This window comes from Anolis sagrei, chromosome 13 (assembly GCF_037176765.1).
Source record: "Anolis sagrei isolate rAnoSag1 chromosome 13, rAnoSag1.mat, whole genome shotgun sequence".
Lineage (NCBI taxonomy): Eukaryota > Metazoa > Chordata > Lepidosauria > Squamata > Dactyloidae > Anolis > Anolis sagrei.
Window position 1 is genome coordinate 5,307,857 of NC_090033.1, and position 12,562 is coordinate 5,320,418.

The following is a 12,562-nucleotide window of genomic DNA, read 5'->3' on the forward strand; positions in this document are numbered from 1 at the left end:
TAGTAGTTATACGCTATTTTAAGTCTTTATAAACTTAAATTAAAGTGAAGGGAAGGAGGGTAAGGCCCTTCAAGGCAGGAGGGAGGGAGGACTGAGGAGGGAAAGCGCCTCAGAGAGTGGTGGCAGTGAAAAGCCGTGAAACAGCGAATATACCACGATATACATTTTAAATTAATATTTTTTGAAAACTGCGAAACAGCGAGTCCGCTAAAAGCGAACCGCAAAGTAGTGAGGGAACACTGTAAATCTATTTTTACTTCTTGTTGGATGTGATTCTTTTGGATTTGGGACTACACTTATTGCGAGGATTACGTTCCAGGACCTCCCGCAATAAGTGAAAAACCGCGATGTAGGGACGCTCTATTTATTTTAATATTTATACATTATTTTAGTAGTTATACGCTATTTTAAGTCTTTATAAACTTAAAATAAAGTGAAGTAAAGGAATAAATGGCCCTTCAATGCTGGAGGGAGGACTGAGGAGGGAAAGCGCCTCAGAGAGTGGTGGCGGCAAAACCCACGAAACAGCAAATATACCGTGATATAAACTTTAAATTAATATTTTTTTAAAACCGTGAAACAGTGAGTCCGCTAAAAGTGAACCACAAAGTAGTGAGGGAACACTGTAAATATATTTGTACTTCTTGTTGGATGTGATTCCTTTCGACTACACTTATTGCGGTGATTACGTTCCAGGACCTCCTGCAATAAGTGAAAAACCGCAATGTAGGGACGCTCTTTTTATTTTAATATTTATACGTTATTTTAGTAGTTATACACTATTTTACCGCAATATAAATTTCAAATTAATATTTTTTGAAAACCGCGAAACAGCGAGTCCGCTAAAAGCGAACCGCAAAGTAGTGAGGGAACACTGTAAATATATATTTTACGTCTTGTTGGATGTGGGTCTTTTGGGTTTGGAACTACTGTATCTCTTTTAACTTTTGCAGTCTGGGAAAATGATGGGAAATTAATATTATTAACAATAGCAATAACTTGTCAGTCAATGAAGGTTATGATGAGCCAAGTATGGAAAAAAAGAAACATGGAACACGTCAATCCATGCAGGCCATTGGGGGAAAATGAGCAATAGCCAGCCTTCTTTGGGCAGCAGAAGCAAATCAGTTCCAACACACAAGAAGAGAAACAAAACAACGGTTGGCTGGGCAAGACAGAATTAAGCGAATAGTTGGAGGGAAATGGGAAGAACGGGGAAATGTAGAGCATACCTTCACTCTGTTGGCTTCCTGCACTCCCGCTTCCATAGCTGAATCCAGGGTCCTGATAAGCTGGTGGGAAACATGGGGCGGCCAGTGGGTACTGGTATGGATAGGCTTGCCCCAGCGGCCACGGTGCGGCCGAATGTGGGAGCGGACCAAGCGTGTCTTGGTCCGAAGCTCCACTGGAGCCGTTGTTAAGGTTGAGCGTGGCCAGATCTGGAAGGGAAGGTGGAGAGAGCATTCAGAAGGGCAAAACGCATCGTCACAAAGTATGCCTTGCTTCAATGTCCAACATTTCAGGGCTGGGAAACATTCAGTTCTCAAAACCTAAGGGATCGGCCACAATATCAGGCCACTTTGTGTCAAGAGAGACCGGGGTTAGTGGCAATATATACAAATATACAATCACAACTGACAGATCCTCATTCCTTGTACTTGCAAACAATCAGAGTCATCAAATCGTTACATGCAACACATGCAGATACTCACACTGAGTCACATAGGAGAGAGGAAGATGGATTCCATGGTATACGATTTCTGGATCATGGGATTTTTAATATTTATACTAGGATGATTTTATGCTTCATCTGAATGTTTAAATTTTATGTACTACTAGCTTGGGGACCCGGCGCTGCCCGGGTCATTTGAGAAAGGCATTGTGTGCCAAGGTTGGTCTTTATCAGTTATTTATGTAGCTCGCAGTCCTCTCAGGAAGTTAGTGAAGGTAATGCGAGTCCCATCGCCCATAGTCCATAGTCCTCAAACAGCCCAGGATGTAGAGTGGGACATGGGGGGCTCTGTGTGCCAAGTTTGGTCTTGATCAGTTATTGGATGAGGGTTGCAGTGGTCTTGGGAAGTGAGTGAAGGTACTTCAAGTCCCATCATCCGTGGTCCATCCTCCTCCAAACTGCACCAGGATGTGGAGTGGGTCATGAGGGCTCTGTGTGCCAAGTTTGGTCTTGATCTGTCATTGGATGAGGATTGCAGTGGTCTTGGGAAGTGAGTGAAGGTACTTCAAGTCCCATCATCCATGGTCCATCCTCCTCCAAACTGTACCAGGATGTGGAGTGGGTCATAAGGGCTCTGTGTGGCAAGTTTGGTCTTTATTGGTCTTTGTTGGGGGCCGCAGTAGTCTGTGGTAACCAAAGGGTGGGAAAGTACTACAAATCCCATCATCCATTGTCCGTCCTCCCCCAAACCTCACCAGGATGTAAAGGGGGTCATGCGGGTTAAGTGTGCCAAGTTTGATCCAGGTCTGTCACCCATGCTGGTCACAGTGGCCTGTGAAAGTGGCAGCCAATCAGAAAGCTGCCACATACACCGTCCTCCCTCCTCATACAAACACTGACTTTGATTATTTACATAGATAGATGTCTTATGTTTAATGGTTTTAATAGATTTTAAGTTCATAGTTATTCGTAGTAATTAGTTAATATGATTTCTTTGAGTACTGTATGTTGGCATTGAATTTTTGCCATTAGTATGTTATAAATAAATAAACAATAATAAATAAATAAACAATAAATAATAAATACAGATAAATAAATAAATGATAAAAGCGGTATATAAATACACAATAAATAAATAAATGGGTCAAGAGAGGACTTACTGCCACACAGATCTCCAAAGACGTAGTAGCATTGCTCCGAGAAAGTGATTTTGTTCACAGTGTGCCTGAGGTAGCCATGTTTTAACATGCTGCTGGCATACTTCCGGGCTTCCCTTCGGTCTTTGAAGCCCTCCACGTGTGTATAAAGCCAGTCCACCACGTCTGCGCCTGCAAGTGGAAAGACGGCAAATATTTGAATGCAACAATTAACAAATATTTCAGGGGGAAATGCTTTGATAAGATGAATAGGTATTCCTGACTTGCAAGGGCTTCTCTCCCCCTCCTTTCCCTTTTCAAAACCTTCCAGCCTGGGAGGAGAAGCAGAGCAGGAGCAGAAAAGGAAACACACTATTTAGGGAGGGGAAGAGGAGTGAGAACTATATCATATATTGCAAGGGCTTCTCTCCCCCTCCTTTCCATTTCAAAACCTTCCAGCCTGGGAAGAGAAGAAGAGCAGAAGCAGAAAAGGAAACATACTGTTTAGGGAGGGGAAGAGGAGAGAGAAATCGATCATATACTGCAAGGGCTCCTCTCCCCCTCCTTTCCCTTTTCCAAAACCTTCCAGCCTGGGAGGAGAAGCAGAGCAGAAGCAGAAAAGGAAACACACTATTTAGGGAGGGGAAGAGGAGTGAGAACTATATCATATATTGCAAGGGCTTCTCTCTCCCTCCTTTCCATTTCAAAACATCCCAGCCTGGGAGGAGAAGCAGAGCAGAAGCAGAAAAGGAAACACACTATTTAGGGAGGGGAAGAGGAGAGAGAAATAGATCATATATTGCAAGGGCTTCTCTCCCCCTCCTTTCCCTTTCAAAACATTCTAGCCTGGGAGGAGAAGCAGAGCAGGAGCCGAAAAGGAAACACACTATTTAGGGAGGGGAAGAGGAGAGAGAAATAGATCATATATTGCAAGGGCTTCTCTCCCCCTCCTTTCCCTTTCAAAACATCCCAGCCTGGGAGGAGAAGCAGAGCAGGAGCCGAAAAGGAAACACACTATTTAGGGAGGGGAAGAGGAGAGAGAAATAGATCATATATTGCAAGGGCTTCTCTCCCCCTCCTTTCCCTTTCAAAACATCCTAGCCTGGGAGGAGAAGCAACGCAGAAGCAGAAAAGGAAACACACTATTTAGGGAGGGGAAGATGAGAGAGAAATAGATCATGCCTTGCAAGGGCTTCTCTCTCCCTCCTTTCTATTTCAAAACATCCCAGCCTGGGAGGAGAAGCAGAGCAGGAGCCGAAAAGGAAACACACTATTTAGGGAGGGGAAGAGGAGAGAGAAATAGATCATATATTGCAAAGGCTCCTCTCTCCCTCCTTTCCATTTCAAAACATCCCAGCCTGGGAGGAGAAGCAGAGCAGGAGCCGAAAAGGAAACACACTATTTAGGGAGGGGAAGAGGAGAGAGACATAGATCATATACTGCAAGGGCTCCTCTCCCCCTCCTTTCCCTTTTCAAAACCTTCCAGCCTGGGAGGAGGAGGAGAGCAGAAGCAGAAAAGGAAACATACTGTTTAGGGAGGGGAAGAGGAGAGAGAGAGAAATAGATCATATACTGCAAGGGCTTCTCTCCCCCTCCTTTCCCTTTTCCAAAACCTTCCAGCCTGGGAGGAGAAGCAGAGCAGAAGCAGAAAAGGAAACACACTCTTTAGGGAGGGGAAGAGGAGACAGAAATAGATCATACATTGCAAGGGCTTCTCTCTCCCTCCTTTCCCTTTTCAAAACATCCCAGCCTGGGAGGAGAAGCAGAGCAGAAGCAGGATTGAAAACACACTGTTTAGGGAGGGGAAGAGGAGAGAGGAATATATCATATATTGCAAGCAATGGACTCCTGGCTCCGCTGCATGGCCTTGACCCCATTATAAGCCGAGGGAGGATTTTTCAGCCCATAAAAAGGTCTGAAAAACTCGGTTTATCTTTCAAGTATATACGGTACTCACGTATGCATGTTTTCAAACTGCTAGGTTGGCAGGAACTAGAGCGAACAGCGGGAGCTCACCCCATCCTGCCAACCTTCATGTCAGCAGTTCAGCAGCACAAGGATTCAACCCATTGCGCCATTGTGGTTCTTTATACAAGAGTATAAACATTAGTTAGGGTGCTTGTAACAACTTACCGATGACAGCATTGGAGATGGTAATTTTTAACCACATCCTGTCTCGGATTTCAAGGCCGGAATCGGGTAACTGCATAACCTTGACAATGGTAGCCATATCGCTTTTGACCGTCAAGGGGGTTTCGTCTAGTTCTGAAATAGGACAAAGATATTGTGATAATAATTTCATGTAAGGCGGAAAACGGAGACAGAAACCCTAACCCACGCCACACCAGAACCATCCTCATCCATAACATGCTGTTTACTCACAAAGGCTCCAGAAATAGGTCCACAAACCAATGTATTGCCAACGATGCTCTATGACAAACCTTTGGCACTGGCTGGAAGCTAGCTTGGTTAGTAGCAAGAAAAGCAATATATGGGTTTTTGGTTGACAGATGTTTGGATTTAAAGATTTGGGGGAACAATAGACCAAATGATCAGCCACTGCCGGAAGAGACAGAGAGGTTCATCTATGCTGATGATCGTGCCATCACCACCCAAATAAGGAGCTTCAAAACGGTTGAACAGAAGCTCTCCGAAGCTTTAGGTGCTCTTACTGCCTATTACAAGGAAAACCAGCTTGCATCATTAATGTTTAACATTTACACAAATGACCAGCCACTGTCAGAAGGGACAGAGAGTTTCATCTATGCTGACGATCATGCCATCACCACTCAAGCAGTGAGTTTTGAGATGGTTGAAGAGAAGCTCTCCAAAGCTTGCTCCATCAATGTTTAATATTTACACAAATGACCAGCCACTGCCAAAAGGGACAGAGAGTTTCATCTATGCTGACGATCATGCCATCACCACTCAAGCAGAGAGTTTTGAGATGGTTGAAGAGAAGCTCTCCAAAGCTTGCTCCATCAATGTTTAAAATTTACACAAATGACCAGCCACTGTCAGAAGGGACAGAGAGTTTCATCTATGCTGACAATCATGCCATCACCACTCAAGCAGGGAGTTTTGAGATGGTTGAAGAGAAGCTCTCCAAAGCTTGCTCCATCAATGTTTAACATTTACACAAATGACCAGCCACTGTCAGAATGGACAGAGAGTTTCATCTATGCTGACGATCGTGTCATCACCACTCAAGCAGTAAGCTTTGAAATGGTTGAACAGAAGCTCTCCAAAGCTTTAGGTGCTCTTTCTGCCTATTACAGGGAAATCCAGCTTCACCGTCAATGTTTAACATTGAAACAAATGACCAGGCACTGCCAGAAACGAGAGAGAGTTTCCTCTATGCTGACGATCATGCCATCACTGCCTAAGCAGGGAGCTTTGAAATGATTGAACAGAAGGTCTCCGAAGCTTTAGGTGCTCTTTCTGCCTATTACAGGGAAATCCAGCTTCACCATCAGTGTTTAATATTGACACAAATGACCAGGCACCGGCAGAAGGGATGGAGAGTTTCATCTATGCTGATGATCATGCCATCACTGCCCAAGTAGGAAGCTTTGAAATGATTGAACAGAAGCTCTCCAAAGCTTTAGGTGCTCTTTCTGCCTATTACAGGGAAATCCAGCTTCACCGTCAATGTTTAACATTGACACAAATGACCAGGCACTGCCAGAAAGGAGAGAGAGTTTCCTCTATGCTGATGATCACGCCATCACCGCCCAAGCAAGGAGCTTTGAAATGGTTTAACAGAAGCTCTCCAAAGCTTTAGGTGCTCTTATTGCCTATTACAGGGAAAAGTAACTGATTCCTAATCCATCTAAAATGCAGACATGTGCATTTCACCGTAGGAACATACAAGCATATCGAGCTTTGAGGATGACCTGGGAAGGAATCCCACTGGAGCATTGCAGCACATGCAAATACCTGGACCGTGCTCTTGTTTACAAGAAGCACTGCCTGAATTCCAAGCAAAAAGTGGGTGTCAGGAATAATATCATACAAAAGGTGACTGGCACAATCTGGGGGTCACAACCAGACACAGTGAAGACATCTGCCCTGGCGCTTTGCTATTCTGCTGCTCTGACTTAAGCGGCTAAGGGGGGAAAGGAAAGAGCCTGAAGTTTTTAGGAATTGTGGGAGTTGATGTCAAAAACACCTGGCGGGCTGAAGCTTGCCCATGCCTGGGCTAGACAACCAACTCTTGGGAATGCTTCGATTGTATTTCCCTGTATGATGTAATGAGGTTGGACTGGATTGTCCTTAGCATCTCTTCCAACTCTACGATCCTATTATTGACCAGAGTGGTGGTTCTCCAATAAGAAAAATGTAGGAAAAAGGGAGAGGAAGCCCCCAATTATGAAAGCAATTATTTTTGGATGCTGCTATTTTTTATTTTCTGAACATAACACCATTTTGGGGGGTTTGGTTGTGTGTTTTTGTGGGTTTGTTTAGCTCTACACTGCCAGCCCTGTGCAGGAAGAAGGCCTGCCCGGTGCCTGGCGGCAGTGTGACTTACTTTCCGAATCAGGAATTGAGCTTGTTAGTGAGGAGCTGGTAGAGGTGATGGTGCTCATGGAGGGGCTCATACCGTAACGGGGGTACGCTCCCGTCAGGGCCGTGGTATGAGAGATCCAAGCCGCCGGGTCGATCGGCCGAACGGGTTCAGCTGCAGAAGGAGAAGAGAGAGACGCCGAGGGAAGGGAAAGAAGGAGACAGAGACAAAACCATGTTAGCCACATGTCCCTGGGAGGCAGAAGCAGCGCATCACATGTTTTGAATCTGACTCAGCACATAGAAGATGGTTTTGAAAGGCAGCAGATTACAGGAGCTGTCTTCATAGACCTGTCACTTTAAATGACACTCTAAATCATCACCTTCTCCTGAGAAAAATTTATAATATCACACCTACTTCATAGGAAATCTGATACAAAACAGGAGCTTTTTTGTTGAGTTCCAGGGCCAGAGAAGCAGAAAAATGGCCTGCCTCAGCGGAGCGTGCTTACTCTATCTATGTTTAACATGTCCACAAATGAAGAGCCACTGCCAGAAAGGACTGAGAGTTTAATCTATGCTGATGATTGTGCCATCACCGCTCAGTTAGGGAGCTTTGAAATGTTTGAACAGAAGCTCGCCAAAGCTTTAGGTGCTCTTACTGCCTATCACAGGGAAAACTAACTTGATCTGTCAATGTTTAACATTGACATGAATGACCCGCCACGGCCAGAAGGGACCGAGAGTTTCATCTATGCTGACGATCATGCCATCACCACTCAGTTAGGGAGCTTTGAAATGTTTGAACAGAAGCTCGCCGAAGCTTTAGGTGCTCTTACTGCCTATTACAGGGAAACCTAGCTTGATCCATCAATGTTTAACATTGACATGAATGACCCGCCACGGCCAGAAGGGATCGAGAGTTTAATCTATGCTGACGATCATGCCATCACCACTCAGTTAGGGAGCTTTGAAATGTTTGAACAGAAGCTCGCCGAAGCTTTAGGTGCTCTTACTGCCTATCACAGGGAAAACTAACTTGATCCGTCAATGTTTAACATTTACATGAATGACCCGCCACAGCCAGAAGGGACTGAGAGTTTAATCTATGCTGATAATCGTGCCATCACCACTCAATCAGGGAGCTTTGAAATGTTTTAACAGAAGCTCACTGAAGCTTTAGGTGCTCTTACTGCCTATTAAAGGGACAACTAGCTTGCTCTGTCAATGTTTAACATTTACACGAATGACCCGCCACTGCCAAAATGGACAGAGTTTTATCTACGCTGACGATCATGCCATCACCGCTCAAGCAGAGAGCTTTGAAATGGTTGAACAGAAGCTCTCCAAAGCTCAGTTTAATGCAAGTGAAGGGGGTTCAAGGCATATGTTTCTGATCGTTGATGATTTTAGTCGTTGTTCTTCCAGAAGAGGAAGACCCAGGTCTATATCATCTGCAGTGGTGGCCAAGTTGGTGAGTTTACTGCCAAACTGAGAGGAATACTGTTACAGGGAAAACCAGATGATTCCTAATCCTGAATACCAAAAGCACTTGCAGCTGGCCGATCACTCACCTCTGGGGATGGTGAAATAACTCCTGGGCGTTGGATCCCAACATTTGGCCACTGTTAGGCTGATGGGACTGGAAGCGAAAAGGAAGAGGGGAAAATTATGTTGACGACTGTCTATCACGTTCCTCATTGATCCACATGAATACAAACATATAAAACAAGGCCGGGATTTTGCTACGTAAAGTATCTCAATTTCACCAATACACAGACCTTGTGGCTTCCTCCTTCCACAAATGGCACATGGGTGCATGGTTTATATTTTCTTTTTCCACTCATAGGTAAAGGTACATTAAGTCTAGTTGTGTCCAACTCTGCGGGATGGTGATCATTTCCATTTCTAAGCCAAAGACCTGGCATTGTCTGTAGACACCTCCAACGTCATGCGGCCAGCATGGAGCACAGTTACCTTCCCATCGGAGCAGTACTTATTGATCTACTCATATTTGCATGTTTTTGAACTGTTAGGTTCGCAGAAGCTGGGGCTAAAAGCAGGAGCTCACCCTGCTCCCTGGATTCGAACCTGCTAACTTTTGGTCAGCAAGTTCAGCAGCTCAGCAGTTTAACCCACTGCACCATCAGGGACTCCTAAGGTATTTTACGGCACCATAAAAAGGAAATTAAGTGTTCCCTCACTTATTGCGGGTGTTACATTCCAGAATCACCCGGGAAAAGTGAAAATCCGCAAAGTAGGGACGCTATGTATGTATATGTGTATATATATACGCACACAATCTCATGTCGGCAAGTAGCGTCTCAAGCGGCCACTGCGCAAGTCCTACTTTCGGTTTTGGTGTGTATTCATCCACTGAGTAAATACGCGATTTACTGTAAATCGTATTTTTTAAAATTATTTCTAATATTTTTTTAGTGTTAGAATTAATACTTTTTAAATATATTTTTATACATTTTGTGATTTTTTAAAACGTGATTTAAAAAAAAACCCGCGAAACAGCGAGTACACGAAAAGCAAACCGCGAAGGAGCAAGGGAACACTGTACCAGAAAAATGCCAGCGATCAAAGAAAGGAGGAAGGAGGAAGTCTGTGATCAAGGCTCGTCGTCATACAGGATGGAGCGACAGCACCCCCCTGTGGCCGGTATCAAGCAAAACCTCCAACACGCTGAAGTTGGGGAAAATGCCGACGTATATCTCTATCTGTTGTCTATCCTCTCTGTCTAATGGCTTTGAATGTTTGCCGTGTATGTGTTCTGTGATCCGCCCTGAGTGTAGTAGTTCAGCCTGTGATTGTGTCTGATGTGCCTGGTGTTCCTGATGGAACTGGAGATGAAGGGTTTTCTGAGTCCGTTGGCAATAGGGATGTGGGTTTGCCTGAGCCTGAGTTTAAGTTCCGACGAGAGGCCTGAGCTGTCTCAGGAAGATTCACAAGGTCACATTCCTGGGAGAGGCCCTTCATGGTCTTTCTCAGAGCAACTGTCAGGTGCAGAAGTTAATGAGAGTCAAGTTAATGAGAGTGTAGATCGAAAGCAAGGCTTTTGTAAACAGAGACAGAGTGCTCAGGTTGAAAGAAGATCTGTTCGTTTGCAAGTAAAGAGAGATAAGAAACCCTTATCTGGTGGGGTGGTCAAGAGAAATGCTTTCCTTTCGGTTCTGGGATCTGGAAAGGCTTTATATTCAAGGGAAAAAAGTCGCCTCAATCGGGTCAATGTTGGAATTTCATTACGGTCTTGCTTTCAAGTGTTCTTAGTTTCATGTACCAAGTTTTTGCCAAGCTCCTGATGTATGTATTGGATTTTTCATGCTGCCTTGTTTCATGGATTGTTGTGCCTCGTTTCATGGATTTTTGTACCTAAGGAGCTTGTTTTGTCTTGAAGCTCATGGACTATCCTAAGTTTTGCTAATTTTCCTGCCTTTGTCTACATATATTCTTCAATTAACTGCTTGCTTATTTTGCCAAGCTGGTGTGGTATTTAAGGTCAGAGGTGTTCCTGCTCTGGTGTAGGACACTGAGGCCCCTTCAGGGTGAGAAGGGCGGAATATAGATACTGTAAATAAATACATAAATAAATAAGAACCCTCTGAAGCCATCTCTTACCCCGGCTTGGAGACAATTTCTCTCAAGACCCGCACTGCGTCGTCATTGCTCATGTTCTCAAAGTTGACCTCGTTCACCTGGAATGCACCACAGATGAGTTGGTACCTCCAGGACCACTTCCAGAAGGAACAGGCATTTGCAGACACAGAAAAAGCTTGTGAAAAGCTAGAAAGGGCTTACTCACCTGTAACAACATGTCCCCTGGTTCAATCCGTCCATCGGCGGCCACAGCGCCCCCCTTCATGATGGAGCCAATGTAGATGCCTCCATCGCCCCGGTCATTGCTCTGGCCGACGATGCTGATCCCCAAGAAGTTGTATTTTTCTGAAACAAGGGGAAGAAGGATAAGAGGCTGATTAGTATTACAGTCATCCCTCCGCATTTGAAGGTTTGGCTTTTCAGACTTGATTATTCACATATTGTATTAATATATTTTCCCTACAATCCTTGAGGTCCTCCAGCACAAATCTGGAATCCAGAGAATTTCATCTATACTGATGATCGTGCCATCACCGCTCAAGCAGGGAGCTTTGAAATGGTTGAATAGAAGCTCTTCAAATCTTTAGGTGCTTTTACTGCCTATTACAGGGAAGACCAGCTTCACCATCAATGTTTAACATTTATACAAATGATCAGACACTGCCAGAAGGGACAGAGAGTTTCATCTATGCTGACGATCATGCCATCACCGCCCAAGCAGGGAGCTTTGAAATGGCTGAAGTTTAGGTGCTCTTACTGTCTATTTCAGGGAAGACTAGCTTCACCACCAATGTTTGACATTTACACAAATGATCAGACACTGCCAGAAGGGTCAGAAAATTTCATCTATGCTGATGATCGTGCCATCACCACTCAAGCAGGGAGCTTTGAAATGGTTGAACAGAAGATCTCCAAAGCTTTAGGTGCTCTTTCTGCCTATTACAGGGAAGACCAGCTTCACCATCAATGTTTAACATTTACACAAATGACCAGCCACTGCCAGAAGGGACAGAGAGTTTCATCTATGCTGACGATTGTGCCATCACCACCCAAGCTGGGAGCTTTGAAATGGCTGAAGTTCAGGTGCTCTTACTGTCTATTCAGAGAAGACAAGCTTCACAATCCATGTTAAACATTTACACAAGTACCAGCCACTGCCAGAAGGGACAGAGAGTTTCATCTGTGCTGACGATCGTGCCATCACTGCTCAAACAGGGAGCTTTGAAATGGTTGAGCAAAAGCCCTCCGAAGCTTTAGGAGATCACAAGGCTGTATCAACACTGTCGAATGAATGCAGTTTGGCACCACCTGAGCAGTCATGATATAAGCAACGTTCTCTTACCCATGTTGAGCGTGACAGTGATGATGTTCAGGGACATGGTGGAGTCCGTGATGCTGCTGAAGGAGGACGACTGCAATGTTCAAACACAAAACGAGAGGCTGTTCAGAGTCCATTGCCAAAAGAATCGGACGAGCCAAGAGATGGCTACTGTGGTGAAGTGTGGATTTTAACCTACAGTCATGTATAATTATAGGTAGGTGTTAAAAGGGGTATTTAAAATAGTATAACTGGGGGGATGGTAGCCAGCTCAGCTCACTTTGCCATGGAAAAAGGGGAGAAGCCAACTGCCACTTGGCAAGAGCA

General features: G+C 44.6%; 1 protein-coding gene across 5 annotated transcripts in view; it reads right to left on the reverse strand.

Annotated features, from left to right (window-relative positions):
* The window catches only part of DVL1 (dishevelled segment polarity protein 1), a 75,637-nt gene that overhangs the window by 11,322 nt on the left and 51,753 nt on the right, over nt 1-12,562 (reverse strand). For 4 of the 5 annotated variants that reach the window (XM_060758962.2, XM_060758965.2, XM_060758966.2 and 1 more), the window contains 8 exons: nt 12,260-12,329; nt 11,123-11,262; nt 10,939-11,015; nt 8,889-8,956; nt 7,340-7,489; nt 4,942-5,073; nt 2,833-3,000; nt 1,233-1,439 (listed from right to left, as the gene is read on the reverse strand). In XM_060758962.2, coding sequence (XP_060614945.2) covers nt 1,233-1,439; nt 2,833-3,000; nt 4,942-5,073; nt 7,340-7,489; nt 8,889-8,956; nt 10,939-11,015; nt 11,123-11,262; nt 12,260-12,329 — 1,012 coding nt within the window. The remainder of the gene's footprint in view (nt 1-1,232; nt 1,440-2,832; nt 3,001-4,941; nt 5,074-7,339; nt 7,490-8,888; nt 8,957-10,938; nt 11,016-11,122; nt 11,263-12,259; nt 12,330-12,562) is intronic. The other variant, XM_060758964.2, reaches the window with a different exon arrangement.